Below are 21,555 nucleotides of genomic sequence, written 5' to 3'. Positions count from 1 at the left end.
CCTTATTGTATGGGACACGTTTTAAATTAGGTCATGCAATTCAGTACTCATCTTTAAAACAAAAACAATTTTGGTCAAAAGAGTTCATATTAACAAAGGAAATAGAGGAAATTACAGTACAGATGTATAGCACTAAAAATGGTACCATTTGCAAACATTTCTAAAAACCAATTTTTGCTTTGTCATTATGGGGTATTGTTCGTAGATAGATGAGGTAAAAAACTAGAACAAGTCTGTAACATACTTTTTTTTAAAGTCAAGGGATCTGAATACCTTCCGAATGCACTGCGTATATACCCACTTTTTAATGATATTCATGGTCTGTCAAATTACAATTTGTTGAGGAGCATGTGTAATCAAGGTCTCTTTTTACCCACAGTTACACCACCAGGTGGCGCTACAGCAGGTAAATATTATTTCCTGTCTTCCCCAAGAGATTTAATTATGTTAGAGGAGAGTTCCCTAATATCATATTTTTACAGTAAACACAGTAATGTAGCTTTTTAGAATCCTAAAGATAGAAAGAAAACAGGTACTTAATGCTGAGTGAGTGTTGCACCTTTTTCCTTTTCAATTATGAAATAGTTGTTCGGTTGCACCTCGACTCCTGTGGTTAATCGCCTTCCACTTCTTTCCTAATTCAATTACAATTATTAAAGGTAGACTCAGCAAGATGGCATCATTACACACAACAGGGAACTTGTTGTTTACATACATCAACAAAAAGCAGAATTCTGATCTGTCAGGACTGTTTAGTTATGTTTCATATTATTATTTCTGTATTCAGGGACAAAAAATTTTCATTTTCTGCTGCTTGACATTCTGGAAGAGCTGGGCCGAGGCGACCTGAAGAGATTTCAGTGGTACCTGATTAAGGGTGTGGATGAATTTCCTTCCATCTCAGAGGGCCAGCTGGAGGATGCTGATAAGCTGGTCACAGTGGATAGGATGGTACAGAGCTACTGTGATGAGGGAGCTGTGAAGATCACACTGGAGATCCTGAGGAAGATGGGCCGGAACAACCTGGCTGAGGAGTTAAAGGGGAAGTTGACAAAACAGGTCTGAATGCCTTAATTCAATGAAATTAAGGATTTGATGAATGAATCGATTCGATAAATATGTTAATGTAGGGATAATGATGTGAAAATGTTAAACGCTTATAAAATACCTTTATATACTTATGCAGTGTATCCTACTATAAATCAAATCAAATGTTTATTCATCACGTGAACAGGATACAGCGGGTGTAAATGGCACAGGGAAATGCTTACTTGCCAGCTCCTACAGTTGAAGTCGGAAGTTTACATACACTTAGATTGTAGTCATTAAAACTCGTTTTACAACCACTCCACGTATTTGTTAATGTGATTAGCATGAGGTTGTAAGTAACAAGTACATTTCCCAGGATATTGTCACGCCCTAGCCTTAGTTATCTTTGTTTTCTTTATTATTTTAGTTAGGTCAGGGTGTGACATGGGGGATGTATGTGTTTTGTATTGTCTAGGGATTTTTGTATGTTTATGGGGCAGTGTTTAGTCTAGGTGTATGTATGTCTACGGTTGCCTGGATTGGTTCTCAATTAGAGACAGCTGTCTATCGTTGTCTCTGATTGGGAGCCATATTTAGGCAGCCATAGTCATTAGGTAGCTTGTGGGTGATTGTCTATGTGTAAGTTGCCAGTGTCTGCACTTATTGTTTGCATAGCTTCACTTTCGTCTGTTTGTTGTTTTGATTAGTGTGTATAGTGTTCGTTTTGTTTTCGTCTTCTAATAAAAAGGAAGAATGTATTGTTATCACGCTGCGACTTGGTCCTCCTCTCTTTCACGTGACGACGATCGTGACAGATATAGACATATCTGATATTGGCAGAAAACTTTAATTCTTGTTAATCTAACTGCACAGTCCAATTTACAGTAGCTATTACAGTGAAATAATACCATGCTATTGTTTGAGGAGAGTGTTTGAGGAGAGTTATGAGCTTGCAAATGTAGTAATAAACCAAATAGGCACATTTTGGCAATCTTGATACAACATTTTTAACAGAAATTCAATTGTTTATGGGATCAATCTAAAACTTTACACATACACTGCTGCTATCTAGTGACCAAAATCTAAATTGCGCCTGGGCTGGAATAATAGATTATGGCTTTTCTCTTGCATTTCAAAGATGATGGTACAAAAATACGCATGTTTTTTTCTTTGTATTATCTTTTACCAGATCTAATGTGTTATATTCTCCTACATTAATTCAACATTTCCACGAACTTCAAAGTGTTTCCTTTCAAATGGTATCAAGAATATGCATATCCTTGCTTCAGGTCCTGAGCACCAGGCAGTTAGATTTGGGTTTGTCATTTTAGGCCAAAATTGAAAAAAAGATCCTTAAGATGTGTCAATGTGTGAAATGCTACTTTGAAAGTTTTCTGGAAGCTGTTCTGTGCCATTTTCTCTACATTTCCACCCCCATGTGGGCCAACCCCGAGCAATTTGAGTTCCAGACAATGAGATTCAGCCTCACCATTTGACTGACAACTAGCAAGATTCACACAAAGCAGAGCGGGAGAGGGAGAGCAATGACGTGGTGCACATTTCTGCACATATGTGAGGTATTATGACATTTTTGGGGACCACTTTTGGCCCTGGGGCCTACTTTCAGAACTACTGGCTGAAAAGTATACAAAAGTACCGGAGAATCCCTTTAACTGTCTTGAATTAGCTTCATGTCTCAGGTGAAGTCACTGCTCAGGGAAAGCTCAGGGACTTTGCTTTTTAATGGTTGAATAAGGGACATATGTTTTATATCATTGTATATACAGTTGAAGTCGGAAGTTTACATGCACCCTAGCCAAATACATTTCAACTCAGTTTTTCACAATTCCTGACATTTAATCCTAGTAACAATTCCCTGTTTTAGGTCAGTTAGGATCTCCACTTAATTTTAAGAATGTGAAATGTCAGAATAATAGTGTAGAGAGATTTTTTTCAGCTTTTATTTCTTTCATCACATTCCCAGTGGGTCAGAAGTTTACATACACTCAATTAGTATTTGGTAGCATTGCCTTTAAATTGTTTAACTTGGGTCAAACATTTCGGGTAGCCTTCCACAAGCTTCCCAAAATAAGTTGGATGAATTTTGGCCCATTCCTCCTGACAGAGCTGGTTTAACTGAGTCATTGTCCATTTGGAAGACCCATTTGCGACCAAGCTTTAACTTCCTGACTGATGTCTTGAGATGTTGCTTCAATATACCCACATAATTTTACTTCCTCATGATGCCATCTATTTTGTGAAGTGCACCAGTCCTTCCTGCAGCAAAGCACCCCCACAACATGATGCTGCCACCCTCGTGCTTCACGGTTGGAATGGTGTTCTTCGCCTTGCAAGCCTCCCCCTTTTTCCTCCAAACATAACGATGGTCATTATAGCCAAACAGTTCTAATTTTGTTTCATCAGGCCAGAGGACATTTCTCCAAAAAGTATGATCTTTGTCCCCATGTTCAGTTGCAAACCGTAGTCTGGCTTTTTTATGGCGGTTTTGGAGCAGTGGCTTCTGCCTTGCTGAGCGGCCTTTCAGGTTATGTTGATATAGGACTCATTTTACTGTGGATATAGATACTTTTGTACCTGTTTCCTCCAGCATCTTCACAAGGTCCTTTACTGTTGTTCTGGGATTGATTTGCACTTTTTGCATCAAAGTACGTTCATCTATAGGAGACAGAACGTGTTTCCTTCCTGAGCGGTATGACAGCTGCGTGGTCCCATGGTGTTTATACTTGCGTACTATTGTTTGTACAGATGAACGTGGTACCTTCAGGCGTTTGTAAATTGCTCCCAAGGATGAACCAGACTTGTGAAGGTTTTTTTCTGAAGTCTTGGCTGATTTCTTTTGATTTTCCCATGATGTCAAGCAAAGAGGTACTGAGTTTGAAGGTAAGCCTTGAAATACATCCACAGGTACACCTCCAATTGACTCAAATGATGTCAATTAGCCTATCAGAAGCTTCTAAAGCCATGACATCATTTTCTGGAATTTTCCAAGCTGTTTAAAGGCACAGTCAACTTAGTGTGCTGAAGTGCTGACCTGTTGCACCCTCTACAACCACTCTGATTATTATTATTTGACCCTGCTGGTCATCTATGATCATTTTAACATCTTGGCCATGTTCTGTTAATAATCTCCACACGGCACAGCCAGAAGAGGACTGTGCACCCCTCATAGCCTGGTTCCTCTCTAGGTTTCTTCCTAGGTTCTGGCCTTTCTATGGAGTTTTTCCTAGCCACTGTGCTTCTACACCTGCTTTGCTTGCTGTTTGGGGTTTTAGGCTGGGTTTCTGTACAGCACTTTGTGACATCAGCTGATGTAAGAAGGGCTTTATAAATACATTTGATTGAATTTGATTGAGTGTATGTAAACTTCTGACCCACTGGAGCTCTGATACAGTGAGTTATAAGTGAAATAATCTGTCTGTAAACAATTGTTGGAAAAATGTATTGTGTCATGCACAAAGTAGATGTCCAAACCGACTTCCCAAAACTATAGTTTGTTAACAACAAATACGTGGAGTGGTTGTAAAACGAGTTTTAATGACTCCAATCTAAGTGTATGTAAACTTCCGACTTCAACTGTAGGAGCTGGCAAGTATGAATTTCCCTGTGCCATTTACACCCCGCTGTATCCTGTGCACGTGATGAATAAACCTTTGATTTGATTTATAGTAGGATACACTGCATAAGTATATAAAGGTATTTTTTAAGCGTTTAACATTTTCACATCATTATCCCTGCATTAACATATTTATCGAATCGATTCATTCATCAAATCCTTCATTTCATTGAATTAAGAAAAACTGTTATCATGAGATTATTGTGGTCACAGGTCCCAAAGTGCAGTCATCATCAACTCCACCACCATCATCATCATCATTATTGAACTGACTGTTTTTGTCAAAACCTTACTGATGCATTGAAAACAAGCATTTCCAACAGTAAGTATTTATCTAGAAACGATATTCAGTCTTTGGAGAAGAATGTTTAACCTTAGCTTGTGTTCTCTTGCTCGAACGTTCGCAGAGCTGTTTTGACTGGAGTGATGCTTAGAATTCCATTTCGCCTAAATGGCACAACAACAAAAAAATCTCTTTTTATTTTACCACTACAATCTGTTCCTCGGACGAAACTGGAAAAAAATTACTTGTGTAGAAAGTAAACACCTCGATGGTGTCAACTGTGCTTATGTCTGCGTAATGAGAAAGTAAACACCTCGATGGTGTCAACTGTGCTTATGTCTGCGTAATGAGAAAGTAAACACCTCGATGGTGTCAACTGTGCTTATGTCTGCGTAATGAGAAAGTAAACACCTCGATGGTGTCAACTGTGCTTATGTCTGCGTAATGAGAAAGTGGGTGAAAAAATGAAAACAAGCTCGCTGCCCAGATTTACATAATTACAAAGAGGAGATTCTCATGATTGAAATGGCATCCGGCTTGGAAAAAATTGCGGATGCAATGAACTAGTTTTTATTAAAAACAAACGTTGTTAAAAATGTCATGTGTCCAGCCTACCTGTGATGCAACATTTACTGGATGCCAACCGCCGTTAAACCACAACGAAGAAGAAGGATGGGCTGGGCGGTTGGAAACAAGTAAACTGTAAACGGACCCATCCATGGTAAGAAATATAGTTTAAGGAAGACTGCGTATGCTATTATTTCATGGATAAATATATTATATCTGTACAGTACAGTAGTAGTGTCCGTTTCACGTACATAAACATGTTAGTTCGAGATTGACTTGACCAAGAAACATGATACAATGTCTGGATAAATGTTAATCCTGCTATGAATTCATAACACTGTAATATCATATGAATTCATAGCAAGGTTATAATCTTCATTGTAGTTAACTTTAGTAAGCTTTTGCGACTTAACAAATCGCATAACATTTTTCCATCAAGTCACCAAACATGGCACTTGCGTTCTCACAGTTATGAAGTTGTATCAAAGATACTGGTTTCCCCTCTTGTCTGTTTAGGCTAGTCCCTAGCCTACTTTACTGGTTTCCCCTCTTGTCTGTTTAGGCTAGTCCCTAGCCTACTTTACTGGTTTCCCCTCTTGTCTGTTTAGGCTAGTCCCTAGCCTACTTTACTGGTTTCCCCTCTTGTCTGTTTAGGCTAGTCCCTAGCCTACTTTACTGGTTTCCCCTCTTGTCTGTTTAGGCTAGTCCCTAGCCTACTTTACTGGTTTCCCCTCTTGTCTGTTTAGGCTAGTCCCTAGCCTACTTTACTGGTTTCCCCTCTTGTCTGTTTAGGCTAGTCCCTAGCCTACTTTACTGGTTTCCCCTCTTGTCTGTTTAGGCTAGTCCCTAGCCTACGTTACTGGTTTCCCCTCTTGTCTGTTTAGGCTAGTCCCTAGCCTACTTTACTGGTTTCCCCTCTTGTCTGTTTAGGCTAGTCCCTAGCCTACTTTACTGGTTTCCCCTCTTGTCTGTTTAGGCTAGTCCCTAGCCTACTTTACTGGTTTCCCCTCTTGTCTGTTTAGGCTAGTCCCTAGCCTACTTTACTGGTTTCCCCTCTTGTCTGTTTAGGCTAGTCCCTAGCCTACGTTGATATCAATACATTTTAGTGCCACACTTGTGTGGATGTATAATTGTTTTAGGCTACAAGTACAGCCAATAATAACAATACACATACAGAGCATTCTGAAAGTATTCAGACCCCTTGAATTTTCCACATTTTGTTACGTTACAGCCTTATTCTAACAGAAACACACATCATTATAAACGTCACTGGATTCTCTGCTTATGGAAATGTCCCTGAAGAAGATGCTCCCATCTCCCCTATCCAGGGGCTTGTGTTGTTATTCTACCAACCGTTTGTCCCTGAACAGAGGTCCATCCTGAATGTGTTGTTGCTTCCCAGTAATGTTGTGAGAAAAGAGGTGAGCTGGAACACTACAACCCTACAAACCCACTTCTATCTGGCTGGAATTCAATCAAACACACAATGGGAAAGGTAATACTAGCATGACGGCTAAACATTTAATCAAACCATTATGGAGAGTAGCAAGGACCAAGTAGCAAGTTAGACTGAATTCCATCTTTTGACCTTATTGCATTATTCTCAAGCTTTAAGTATTGTTTTACTCACATTCTCTTCAAAAAAATTAAGGAAACACACAATTGTTGGTCCTTTCAAGGTGCGGGAGGTGATTGAAAGGGATGGAATTAGAGAAATTCTAACAGTGTTTAAACCAAGTCCATATTTGAGGCTCCATTCAGACGAGACCTGAATCATCATCCTCAAAACTCTGCACTTAGAACCCCCAAACCAAACCCCCTTCCCCTTTTCAATCAAAGTATTACATCAAACCAAACCCCCTTTTCAATCAAAGTATTTAATCACAAACCAAACTCCCTTTTCCTTTTCAAAGTATTTAATCAAACCAAACTCCCTTTTCCTTTTCAAAGTATTTAATCAAACCAAACCCCCTTTTCAATCAAAGTATTTCATCACAAACCAAACCCCCTTTTCAATCAAAGTATTTAATCACAAACCAAACCCCCTTTTCAATCAAAGTATTTGTGTGACAATGTCTTTACCTATTTTAAGAGCATCTTTTAAAATGTCATTATTTTCTAACAATAGGGACTAGTGGTCTCCTTTTTGTGATTGATCAGGATAAATATGCGCAACTCTCGCTCTTGAGATTGCAAATACTGTATATCCTTTATCGAAACAATTATTTGAAGGTAACTATGAAGTTTTGGCCATATTGGAGTCAGCAGTAGGGGGAAACGGCACCACTGGCCTCCCCACCACCTTGTTTTTGTTGCTTAGCTGCGGAGCGCCGTGCAGCATGGTACAAATAATTGCAGTTCATATCGTGCTCTTCTATCATGTGTATAATGATGTCTGAGGGGTAACAGTATGGTTGTTTATAGTGACTTCTCCGTTGTAATATCTCAAACGGACGTGGCTGTTTCACCATTATGGATTCCAGATCTAATCAGACTGAATGTCAGGGACTCTTTTCACTCTCAGGGAAATAGGTTGTATTTTGTAGTGTATAACAGGGTTGTGGCCAATTTCAGAATTGAATTGAGAATGACTGAAATTCCAATTAAATTAATTTGAATTGAAGTAGTAAACAGGATTCATAATTGCAATTTGAATTTGAATGAAAGAAAATATAATTGAATTCTGTGAAATGAAAATGTGTCTTCTATTCTTTAGGTGTAGTCTATACAAATGTACAAATTGTAAATTCAATATCAAACATGTAATGTACATGCATATAAAATATTGGTGAAACAATTCATTTTCAGCACAAACTCTTGAAATGGATAATTAAAGAAAACAAAACCTTTATGCAAATATTCTACGGTATTATATTTCATTCGTAACTAAATGTCAGTTACGAATGAAATATAATACCGTAGAATATTTGCATAAAGATTTTGTTTTCCTTGATTATCCATTTCAGGGAGTTCAACATGAGGGAAATACTACATTTCTCACAATACAGTAGTTTAATTAACACTCAAGTTAATTAACACCATAAATCATAAAAAAGCCAAACAAATGAAATGGTTGGTGAAAATATAATGGTCTATTATTTTTTTATTTTTTTATTTACCCCCTTTTCTCCCCAATTTCGTGGTATCCAATTGCTAGTAATTACTATCTTGTCTCATCACTACAACTCCTGTACGGGCTCGGGAGAGACGAAGGTCGAAAGCCATGCGTCCTCCGAAACACAACCCAACCAAGCCGCACTGCTTCTTAACACAGCGCGCCTCCAACCCGGAAGCCAGCCGCACCAATGTGTCGGAGGAAACACCGTGCACCCGGCTCCCTTGGTTAGCTCGCACTGCGCCCGGCCTGCCACAGGAGTCGCTGGTGCGCGATGAGACAAGGATATCCCTACCAGCCAGACCCCCCCTAACCCGGACGACGCTAGATGTTCCTGTAGCAAAGGCTGTAAAACAGATTGGTAGAACTACAGTGAGGACTGATGGAGCTGACATGAATGTACCTGTAGTAAGTGGACCTGCTGTCAGACTGATGGAGCTGACATGGAGGTACCTGTAGTAAGTGGACCTACTGTCAGACTGATGGAGCTGACATGGATGTACCTGTAGTAAGTGGACCTACTGTCAGACTGATGGAGCTGACATGGAGGTACCTGTAGTAAGTGGACCTGCTGTCAGACTGATGGAGCTGACATGGATGTACCTGTAGTAAGTGGACCTACTGTCAGACTGATGGAGCTGACATGGAGGTACCTGTAGTAAGTGGACCTGCTGTCAGACTGATGGAGCTGACATGGAGGTACCTGTAGTATGTGGACCTACTGATGGAGCTGACATGGAGGTACCTGTAGTAAGTGGACCTGCTGTCAGACTGATGGAGCTGACATGAATGTACCTGTAGTAAGTGGACCTACTGTCAGACTGATGGAGCTGACATGAATGTACCTGTAGTAAGTGGACCTACTGTCAGACTGATGGAGCTGACATGGATGTACCTGTAGTAAGTGGACCTACTGATGGAGCTGACATGAATGTACCTGTAGTAAGTGGACCTACTGTCAGACTGATGGAGCTGACATGAATGTACCTGTAGTAAGTGGACCTACTGTCAGACTGATGGAGCTGACATGAATGTACCTGTAGTAAGTGGACCTACTGTCAGACTGATGGAGCTGACATGGATGTACCTGTAGTAAGTGGACCTACTGATGGAGCTGACATGGAGGTACCTGTAGTAAGTGGACCTACTGTCAGACTGATGGAGCTGACATGGATGTACCTGTAGTAAGTGGACTTGCTGATGGAGCTGACATGGAGGTACCTGTAGTAAGTGGACCTGCTGTCAGACTGATGGAGCTGACATGGATGTACCTGTAGTAAGTGGACCTACTGATGGAGCTGACATGGAGGTACCTGTAGTAAGTGGACCTACTGTCAGACTGATGGAGCTGACATGGATGTACCTGTAGTAACTGGACCTACTGTCAGACTAATGGAGCTGACATGGAGGTACCTGTAGTAAGTGGACCTACTGTCAGACTGATGGAGCTGACATGGAGGTACCTGTAGTAAGTGGACCTACTGTCAGACTGATGGAGCTGACATGGATGTACCTGTAGTAAGTGGACCTACTGTCAGACTGATGGAGCTGACATGAAGGTACCTGTAGTAAGTGGACCTACTGTCAGACTGATGGAGCTGACATGAATGTACCTGTAGTAAGTGGACCTACTGTCAGACTGATGGAGCTGACATGGATGTACCTGTAGTAAGTGGACCTACTGATGGAGCTGACATGGAGGTACCTGTAGTAAGTGGACCTACTGTCAGACTGATGGAGCTGACATGGATGTACCTGTAGTAAGTGGACTTGCTGATGGAGCTGACATGGAGGTACCTGTAGTAAGTGGACCTGCTGTCAGACTGATGGAGCTGACATGGATGTACCTGTAGTAAGTGGACCTACTGATGGAGCTGACATGGAGGTACCTGTAGTAAGTGGACCTACTGTCAGACTGATGGAGCTGACATGGATGTACCTGTAGTAACTGGACCTACTGTCAGACTAATGGAGCTGACATGGAGGTACCTGTAGTAAGTGGACCTACTGTCAGACTGATGGAGCTGACATGGAGGTACCTGTAGTAAGTGGACCTACTGTCAGACTGATGGAGCTGACATGGATGTACCTGTAGTAAGTGGACCTACTGTCAGACTGATGGAGCTGACATGAAGGTACCTGTAGTAAGTGGACCTACTGTCAGACTGATGGAGCTGACATGAATGTACCTGTAGTAAGTGGACCTACTGATGGAGCTGACATGGAGGTACCTGTAGTAAGTGGACCTACTGTCAGACTGATGGAGCTGACATGGATGTACCTGTAGTAAGTGGACCTACTGTCAGACTGATGGAGCTGACATGAAGGTACCTGTAGTAAGTGGACCTACTGTCAGACTGATGGAGCTGACATGAATGTACCTGTAGTAAGTGGACCTACTGATGGAGCTGACATGGAGGTACCTGTAGTAAGTGGACCTACTGTCAGACTGATGGAGCTGACATGAATGTACCTGTAGTAAGTGGACCTACTGATGGAGCTGACATGGAGGTACCTGTAGTAAGTGGACCTGCTGTCAGACTGATGGAGCTGACATGGAGGTACCTGTAGTAAGTGGACCTACTGTCAGACTGATGGAGCTGACATGGAGGTACCTGTAGTAAGTGGACCTACTGTCAGACTGATGGAGCTGACATGGATGTACCTGTAGTAAGTGAACCTACTGATGGAGCTGACATGGAGGTACCTGTAGTAAGTGGACCTACTGTCAGACTGATGGAGCTGACATGAATGTACCTGTAGTAAGTGGACCTACTGATGGAGCTGACATGGAGGTACCTGTAGTAAGTGGACCTGCTGTCAGACTGATGGAGCTGACATGGATGTACCTGTAGTAAGTGGACCTACTGTCAGACTGATGGAGCTGACATGGAGGTACCTGTAGTAAGTGGACCTACTGTCAGACTGATGGAGCTGACATGGAGGTACCTGTAGTAAGTGGACTTACTGTCGGGTCTTGTGTTTCTGCTGGTCCTGGTTTGGTTTGGAGGTCTGTTCAGAAATATTGTGCTCATAAATGTGTGGTGTCAAAGGACACTTTGATAATGAATAAAGTTGACTTCATAGTTTTTATCAATACAACTCGGGTTGTGGAAAGCAGAAATGACAGGTTGAAGGTTATAATATATTGGTGGTAACAAACGGTTGTTGACATGCTGAACAATCCTAAAGCTGGAGTGTTATAGATTTAATAGGGTTGGGGGGAGGGTGTGGTAGAAGTTAAGGATTTATTTGGTTTTGAATTGTATTTTCATGGTAGTACTGAATTGGTCAGATCATGATTGATTCCAAGACGGGAGTTGGCGGCACTTTAAACGTTTGTTTGCGGACCGCCATGAAGAAGAAGATTAAGTCGCCAACAACACAACGTCAATACCGGAAATACTACACGTACAAAGAGGAGAACAACATGAGACTCAATCGTATCGATTGTGCTGTGGACAAACGTTTTTAAGGATACACTACGCGGTGAGTTGATGCCAATTCCGAAGCTAGTTAGCTAGATTAATTGATCAAACTACCTTGTATTTTATGAAGTTTTTGGAACAGATTCCTGTTGGAACGTTCCACAAATAGAGCGCTAGACTAGTAACCGGACGGTTGCTATATCGAATCAACGACCTGACAAGGTAAAAATCTGTCGTTTTGCCCCTGGACAAGGAAGTTAACACACTGTTCCTCGGCTGTCGTTGTAAATAAGAAGATGTTCTTAACTGACTTGCCTAGTTAAATAAAGGTACAATTTAAAAATATATATTCATATTGGTAGGAAATACTAGAATCTTTCTACTTGTCTCTCAATATCTCATCATCATGAAGTTATATTAGGAACTGAAGCACACACACAGTAGATTGCAGTGTTTGCAGAGAATATCTACTATATATGATCTACTATATTTTCTTTGCTCAAATTGACTTTAGACATGGCCCATAATCCTCCTAGAACCCAAGGTAAGAGTGAAGGAGATGGTCCTACAGATATAGGATCTTAATTTGATCGCTCTTTTGTTGCAAATCATTTTACTACACAGCAGGAAATGCAAACTTGTAATGTATTGGAGTTTTAAAGCTCTCTGAAGTTTGTAATTTCCACTTGATTTGCCCTAATGAAAAATGTATCATCCCCTAAAAAAGTGTCAGTTAATTATAATACACAATGTGCTACCCAGGGGCGCAGCGGTCTAAGGCACTGCATCTCAGTGCTAGAGGCGTCACTACAGTCCCTGGTTCGATTCCAGGCTGTATCACATCCGGACGTAATTGGAGTCCAATAGGGCTGCGCACAATTGGCCCAGCGTGGTCCAGGTTTTGCCGGGGTAGGCCGTCATTGTAAATAGGAATTTGTTCTTAACTGACTTGCCTAGTTAAATAAAAAATGGTTCACATTTCCTGTTGCTGCAGGATTATTTTCCTGCTGAAGCAAACATGGCTCAAATTAAGATCCTACATCTGTATTTAATACAAAGACCACTTTAAACCAATAACTAACATTTGATATTTACACTATTGTTGTGCAGATTCTCCTCTCCTGGAACCCAATGATCCCATTGTTGGACAGGCCTTCACCTTGCCATCATCGACTAATAGGACAATGGAAGAAGAGAGCCAGGACTGTGTCAGAGTGTCTGACAGCTCAGCTGAGCCCATGGAGGAGTTAAGCATCACAGAATGTAGAGTAGTGGACCAGAGCCTGTGTACTACTGATCCTCCCATGGTAAGACCCTCACTGATAAGACAGACAGAATGTAGAGTAGTGGACCAGAGCCTGTGTACTACTGATCCTCCCATGGTAAGACCTTCACTGATAAGACAGACAGAATGTAGAGTAGTGGACCAGAGCCTGTGTACTACTGATCCTCCCATGGTAAGACCTTCACTGATAAGACAGACAGCATGTAGAGTAGTGGACCAGAGCCTGTGTACTACTGATCCTCCCATGGTAAGACCCTCACTGATAAGACAGACAGAATGTAGAGTAGTGGACCAGAGCCTGTGTACTACTGACCCTCCCATGGTAAGACCTTCACTGATAAGACAGACAGCATGTAGAGTAGTGGACCAGAGCCTGTGTACTACTGATCCTCCCATGGTAAGACCTTCACTGATAAGACAGACAGAATGTAGAGTAGTGGACCAGAGCCTGTGTACTACTGATCCCCCCCCATGGTAAGACCTTCACTGATAAGACAGACAGAATGTAGAGTAGTGGACCAGAGCCTGTGTACTACTGATCCTCCCATGGTAAGACCTTCACTGATAAGACAGACAGAATGTAGAGTAGTGGACCAGAGCCTGTGTACTACTGACCCTCCCATGGTAAGACCTTCACTGATAAGACAGACAGAATGTAGAGTAGTGGACCAGAGCCTGTGTACTACTGATCCTCCCATGGTAAGACCTTCACTGATAAGACAGACAGAATGTAGAGTAGTGGACCAGAGCCTGTGTTCTACTGATCCTCCCATGGTAAGACCTTCACTGATAAGACAGACAGAATGTAGAGTAGTGGACCAGAGCCTGTGTACTACTGACCCTCCCATGGTAAGACCTTCACTGATAAGACAGACAGAATGTAGAGTAGTGGACCAGAGCCTGTGTACTACTGATCCTCCCATGGTAAGACCTTCACTGATAAGACAGACAGAATGTAGAGTAGTGGACCAGAGCCTGTGTACTACTGATCCTCCCATGGTAAGACCTTCACTGATAAGACAGACAGAATGTAGAGTAGTGGACCAGAGCCTGTGTACTACTGATCCTCCCATGGTAAGACCCTCACTGATAAGACAGACAGAATGTAGAGTAGTGGACCAGAGCCTGTGTACTACTGATCCTCCCATGGTAAGACCCTCACTGATAAGACAGACAGAATGTAGAGTAGTGGACCAGAGCCTGTGTACTACTGATCCTCCCATGGTAAGACCTTCACTGATAAGACAGACAGAATGTAGAGTAGTGGACCAGAGCCTGTGTACTACTGACCCTCCCATGGTAAGACCTTCACTGATAAGACAGACAGAATGTAGAGTAGTGGACCAGAGCCTGTGTTCTACTGATCCTCCCATGGTAAGACCTTCACTGATAAGACAGACAGAATGTAGAGTAGTGGACCAGAGCCTGTGTACTACTGATCCTCCCCTGGTAAGACCTTCACTGATAAGACAGACAGAATGTAGAGTAGTGGACCAGAGCCTGTGTACTACTGATCCTCCCATGGTAAGACCTTCACTGATAAGACAGACAGAATGTAGAGTAGTGGACCAGAGCCTGTGTACTACTGATCCTCCCATGGTAAGACCCTCACTGATAAGACAGACAGAATGTAGAGTAGTGGACCAGAGCCTGTGTTCTACTGATCCTCCCATGGTAAGACCCTCACTGATAAGACAGACATAATGTAGAGTAGTGGACCAGAGCCTGTGTACTACTGATCCTCCCATGGTAAGACCCTCACTGATAAGACAGACAGAATGTAGAGTAGTGGACCAGAGCCTGTGTACTACTGATCCTCCCATGGTAAGACCTTCACTGATAAGACAGACAGAATGTAGAGTAGTGGACCAGAGCCTGTGTACTACTGACCCTCCCATGGTAAGACCTTCACTGATAAGACAGACAGAATGTAGAGTAGTGGACCAGAGCCTGTGTACTACTGACCCTCCCATGGTAAGACCTTCACTGATAAGACAGACAGAATGTAGAGTAGTGGACCAGAGCCTGTGTACTACTGACCCTCCCATGGTAAGACCTTCACTGATAAGACAGACAGAATGTAGAGTAGTGGACCAGAGCTTGTGTACTACTGATCCTCCCATGGTAAGACCTTCACTGGAAAGAAATACAAGTTGAATATGTTTCTATTACATTTCTCTTCATAATCTTTCAAATCTATTGTTTTTCAATTTTAGAGGTCTCTTGAAAACTTTGAACCAGAAATCTACGATCACGAGGGCAAGGGAGCATACAGGTAACTCAGTATTATTTTACTTGTTTTCTCATGAATAGTTTGTAAGGACAGTACCTCATTTTTCAAATCATATTCAGGGAATGTAATTAAATTGTAATTCTTCACCATTGTTTCCTCTAGGTTCCAGTGCCCCAGTGCAGGTCTGTTCCAGTGCAGTATAACAGGCCTGGTGTTTAGGATGGAGGGAGAGGGAGAGGTGCTCTATATGACAGTCCACTGGGACATGAGGCTTCTATCCCAGAGAGGCAAGAGACCTGCAGGACCCCTGTTCAATATCGACTGCCCTCAGAAGTCGGTCTGTCAACTACACCTCCCACACTGTCAGATTCATTCTGGTGAGTATTTTCATGAATGAAAGATGTTCAACTGCCCTGAACAAGATTGTAAATGAATTTGTTCATTGCCTCATTTGTCATTGCTATTGTAGTATATCAGAGAAAGCTCAATGTTATCTTTTTGGCGATTCTCAATTGGACCAAAGTCTGCCTAAAAAGAATAGTAATAATTACTAATGATGATGATAATAATAGAATGCTGATTGCCTCCTGCAGAAGAGGATGCTCAGGTCTATCCTCCCGCGGAAGAGTTACGAAATCAGCCCTTTGAAACAGCTGTTTTCTCATAAGAGAAAAAAATGCATACCTTTTAAAACAATATGTTACTTCTCCATTCATCTATGAAACATCTAGCACAACTAACTACATGTAATTTGGGATTCCACCCCTGTAAATGTCATTTGCCTGATGACTCGCTAGTGGAGAAGGAGTCTCATTACATACAAGCACATTTGTTTACACATTCCTTCTTCAATTACCTTTGACCTTTTTCAAAAGGAGGTGAGAGTATGAGAGAAATTGAGGAAATCCAATTGAGTTTCTGTTTCTTTCCTAGATGGTGGATGTGACTTCCTGTCTGTTGCCCATGTGACTGATGACAACGTGGAGTTTCTCCCTCCCCATGAGACAACAGACACACATGTCATAATAAACATCACTGGATCCTCTGCGTATGGTGATGTCACGGATGATGATGCTCCCATCTCCCCTATCCAGGGGCTTGTGTTGTTATTCTACCAACCGTTTCTCTCTGAACAGAGGTCCATCCTGAATGTGTTGTTGCTTCCCAGAAATGTTGTGATCAGGGAGGTAAGCATAACTAAGATTTCAAATCCCACTTCTGTCTGTCTGGAATTCCATCAGGCTGGCAGTGTCACACAACATAGAAAAATAACATTCTCTCTGTGCCACAATAATGCATGTTCATATACTTGTTGACACCAAACCAGAAACAAATAATAATACTTCTGACAAAGGGGTTGAGTTTGCACAACATGTGTATTTGATTGAAGCATTTCTGTCCATTGTTGATTCTCAAGGTGCAAGAGGAGAGGAAGAGGAGGAATGGAGACAAAGAAACCTTCGTTGAAACAAATCCTCACTGCAATCTAACCCAGAAGAAAACATACATCCTCTCCACAGATATTACAGATGGATATAAGATCACACCAACAGTAATTACTATCTAGACGTCATAAAGAGATTACAACTTTAGATATTTATTTAACTCTGACTTCAGTATCTTCACACTTCATGTAAGATCGTAGATACTGACTCTGGCTTTTTGTGTTCCAGACAGCAGAATTTATGGATTTCCAGTCCTATGAAAACTACTTCCCCACATTTCAGTTGTTCTTGCTGACTGTTGTTAAAGAGTTTGATCTTCTTGTGAAAGAAAATGGCAGCACTGAACATGAATGGGAGAGACGTGTCTGGCTTCCAGGTAACAGACATTTAGAGCTGAACTCAAATGAACTCTGACATGTGGTGTAGGTGGAAGTAGCATTAGGAATAGAAGTACAACTACAGGTGCTGCTGTTATTGAATTATGATGAAATGTTCTCATCAGGTCTTCTATGATGATGATGAAATGTTCTCATCAGGTCTTCTATGATGATGATGATATGTTCTCATCAGGTCTTCTATGATGATGATGATGATGATATGTTCTCATCAGGTCTTCTATGATGATGATGATGATATGTTCTCATCAGGTCTTCTATGATGATGATGATGATATGTTCTCATCAGGTCTTCTATGATGATGATGATGATATGTTCTCATCAGGTCTTTTATGATGATGATGATGATATGTTCTCATCAGGTCTTCTATGATGATGATGATGAAATGTTCTCATCAGGTCTTCTATGATGATGATGATGATATGTTCTCATCAGGTCTTCTATGATGATGATGATGATATGTTCTCATCAGGTCTTCTATGATGATGATGATGATATGTTCTCATCAGGTCTTCTATGATGATGATGATGATATGTTCTCATCAGGTCTTCTATGATGATGATGATATGTTCTCATCAGGTCTTCTATGATGATGATGATGAAATGTTCTCATCAGGTCTTCTATGATGATGATGATATGTTCTCATCAGGTCTTCTATGATGATGATGATGAAATGTTCTCATCAGGTCTTCTATGATGATGATGATGATATGTTCTCATCAGGTCTTCTATGATGATGATGATGAAATGTTCTCATCAGGTCTTCTATGATGATGATGATATGTTCTCATCAGGTCTTCTATGATGATGATGATGAAATGTTCTCATCAGGTCTTCTATGATGATGATGATGAAATGTTCTCATCAGGTCTTCTATGATGATGATGATGATATGTTCTCATCAGGTCTTCTATGATGATGATGATGATATGTTCTCATCAGGTCTTCTATGATGATGATGATGATATGTTCTCATCAGGTCTTCTATGATGATGATGATGATATGTTCTCATCAGGTCTTCTATGATGATGATGATGATATGTTCTCATCAGGTCTTCTATGATGATGATGATGATATGTTCTCATCAGGTCTTCTATGATGATGATGATGATATGTTCTCATCAGGTCTTCTATGATGATGATGATATGTTCTCATCAGGTCTTCTATGATGATGATGATGAAATGTTCTCATCAGGTCTTCTATGATGATGATGATGATATGTTCTCATCAGGTCTTCTATGATGATGATGATGAAATGTTCTCATCAGGTCTTCTATGATGATGATGATGAAATGTTCTCATCAGGTCTTCTATGATGATGATGATGATATGTTCTCATCAGGTCTTCTATGATGATGATGATATGTTCTCATCAGGTCTTCTATGATGATGATGATGATGATATGTTCTCATCAGGTCTTCTATGATGATGATGATATGTTCTCATCAAGTCTTCTATGATGATGATGATGAAATGTTCTCATCAGGTCTTCTATGATGATGATGATGATATGTTCTCATCAGGTCTTCTATGATGATGATGAAATGTTCTCATCAGGTCTTCTATGATGATGATGATGAAATGTTCTCATCAGGTCTTCTATGATGATGATGATGATATGTTCTCATCAAGTCTTCTATGATGATGATGATGATATGTTCTCATCAGGTCTTCTATGATGATGATGATGATATGTTCTCATCAGGTCTTCTATGATGATGATGATGATATGTTCTCATCAGGTCTTCTATGATGATGATGATGAAATGTTCTCATCAGGTCTTCTATGATGATGATATGTTCTCATCAGGTCTTCTATGATGATGATGATGATATGTTCTCATCAAGTCTTCTATGATGATGATGATGAAATGTTCTCATCAGGTCTTCTATGATGATGATGATGAAATGTTCTCATCAGGTCTTCTATGATGATGATGATGATATGTTCTCATCAGGTCTTCTATGATGATGATGATGAAATGTTCTCATCAGGTCTTCTATGATGATGATGATGATATGTTCTCATCAAGTCTTCTATGATGATGATGATGAAATGTTCTCATCAGGTCTTCTATGATGATGATGATGAAATGTTCTCATCAGGTCTTCTATGATGATGATGATATGTTCTCATCAGGTCTTCTATGATGATGATGATATGTTCTCATCAAGTCTTCTATGATGATGATGATGAAATGTTCTCATCAGGTCTTCTATGATGATGATGATGATATGTTCTCATCAGGTCTTCTATGATGATGATGATGATATGTTCTCATCAGGTCTTCTATGATGATGATGATGAAATGTTCTCATCAGGTCTTCTATGATGATGATGATGAAATGTTCTCATCAGGTCTTCTATGATGATGATGATGATATGTTCTCATCAAGTCTTCTATGATGATGATGATGATATGTTCTCATCAGGTCTTCTATGATGATGATGATGAAATGTTCTCATCAGGTCTTCTATGATGATGATGATGATATGTTCTCATCAGGTCTTCTATGATGATGATGATGAAATGTTCTCATCAGGTCTTCTATGATGATGATGATGAAATGTTCTCATCAGGTCTTCTATGATGATGATGATGATATGTTCTCATCAAGTCTTCTATGATGATGATGATGATATGTTCTCATCAGGTCTTCTATGATGATGATGATGATATGTTCTCATCAGGTCTTCTATGATGATGATGATGAAATGTTCTCATCAGGTCTTCTATGATGATGATGATATGTTCTCATCAGGTCTTCTATGATGATGATGATGATATGTTCTCATCAGGTCTTCTATGATGATGATGATGAAATGTTCTCATCAGGTCTTCTATGATGATGATATGTTCTCATCAGGTCTTCTATGATGATGATGATGATGATGATGATATGTTCTCATTAGGTCTTTGATGATGATGATATGTTCTCTTCTAGTCTCATCCCTGATGGCCACCTCATCACAAACAATGATAACAAGAGGAAATCCCATTTGAATAAAACAAAATGTATTCTAATGGTTCTGTGTTGTAAAATGTATTACACCTGCAGCTCCTGTCCTGGTCCAACCCCATGGGCCTGTGGCACCAGTACCAGCAGCTTCTGTCCAGGCCCAGGCTCATGGCCCTGCAGTTCCTATCCAGCTTCAGGCAGTTCCAGCTCCGCATCAGCCTGCTCCTCAGCCAGCAGGCCCCGCCCAGGTCCAGCCTCATGGGCCTGCAGCTCCTACTGCTGTTGTCCGTCCATCTGTCCGTGAAGATTAACTAGACTTGAGATAATCAAATCAGCGGCTTCAAAATAAACATTTAATGAAAAGTATCTTAAAGGAGCAATCTGTGATTTAGTAGAGCTGGGAATTTCCATGGACCTCACAATACAATACTTAGGTGCCGATACGATATGTATTGCGACAAAAATATAAACGCAACATGGAAAGTGTTGGTAACATGTTTCATGAGCTGAAACAAAAGAACCCCACACAACATAGAAGCTTATTTCTCACATTTTATGCACAAATTTGTTTACGTCCCTGTTAGTGAGCATTTCTTGTTTGACAAGATAATCCATCCATGTGACAGGTGTGGCTTATCAAGAAGCGGATTAAACAGCACGATCATTACACAGGTGCACCTTGTGCTGGGGACAAAAGGCTACTCTAAAATGTGCAGTTTTGACGCACAACATTACAGATGTCAAGTTTTGTGGGTGCGTGCAATTGGCCTGCTGACCAAAGGAATGTCCACCAGAGCTGTTGCCAGAGAATTTTATGATTGTTTCTCAGCCATAAGCGAACTCTAACGTCGTTTTAGAGAATTTGGCAGTACATCCAACCGGCCTCACAATCTCTGACGAAGTGTAACCACGCCAGCCCAGGGCCTCCACATCCGGTTTTATCGTCTGAAACCAGCCACCTGGACAGCTGAGGAAACTGATGAGCATTTTTGTCTGTAATCAAGCATTTTTGTGGGGAAAAACTCATTCTGATTGGCTGGGCATGGCTCCCCAGTGTGTGGGCCTTGCTCCCAAGTGGGTAGGCCTATGCCCACCCATGGCTGCGCCCCTGCCCAATGAAATCCATAAATTAGAGCCTAAATAATTAATATCAATTGACTGATTTCCTAAT

The 21,555-nt window shown here is 41.0% G+C and overlaps 2 protein-coding genes across 5 annotated transcripts in view; both read left to right on the top strand.

The window, feature by feature from the left end:
* Positions 1-4,721, top strand: part of LOC139568308 (uncharacterized) — a 45,280-nt gene extending 40,559 nt beyond the window's left edge. For both annotated transcript variants that reach the window (XM_071390060.1, XM_071390058.1), the window contains exons 16-17: positions 380-406; positions 788-4,721. In XM_071390060.1, the coding sequence (XP_071246161.1) occupies positions 380-406; positions 788-1,065 (305 nt within the window). In that variant the 3' untranslated portion in view covers positions 1,066-4,721. The remainder of the gene's footprint in view (positions 1-379; positions 407-787) is intronic.
* Positions 4,722-11,628: 6,907 nt separating this feature from the next.
* On the top strand, positions 11,629-20,750 carry LOC139568309 (uncharacterized). Of its 3 annotated transcripts, XM_071390062.1 has the most exons (8): positions 11,629-12,117; positions 13,167-13,363; positions 15,558-15,616; positions 15,737-15,951; positions 16,508-16,761; positions 16,992-17,126; positions 17,248-17,395; positions 20,484-20,750. In XM_071390062.1, exons 2-8 carry the CDS (start codon positions 13,241-13,243, stop codon positions 20,693-20,695), a joined length of 1,146 nt encoding a protein of 381 aa, XP_071246163.1. In that variant the 5' UTR covers positions 11,629-12,117; positions 13,167-13,240; the 3' UTR covers positions 20,696-20,750. The 3 variants fall into 3 exon arrangements, with proteins under 3 accessions (XP_071246163.1, XP_071246164.1, XP_071246162.1); XM_071390063.1 differs by lacking the exons at positions 11,629-12,117; positions 13,167-13,363 and adding an exon at positions 15,073-15,165; XM_071390061.1 differs by lacking the exons at positions 11,629-12,117; positions 13,167-13,363 and adding an exon at positions 15,326-15,465.
* Positions 20,751-21,555: the final 805 nt, after the last annotated feature.

The sequence above is a fragment of the Salvelinus alpinus genome, chromosome 2 (assembly GCF_045679555.1).
Source record: "Salvelinus alpinus chromosome 2, SLU_Salpinus.1, whole genome shotgun sequence".
In the NCBI taxonomy this organism is placed as follows: Eukaryota; Metazoa; Chordata; class Actinopteri; order Salmoniformes; family Salmonidae; genus Salvelinus; species Salvelinus alpinus.
Note: the sequence above shows the minus strand (reverse complement) of the source record. Positions and strands in the feature narration are given on the sequence as shown.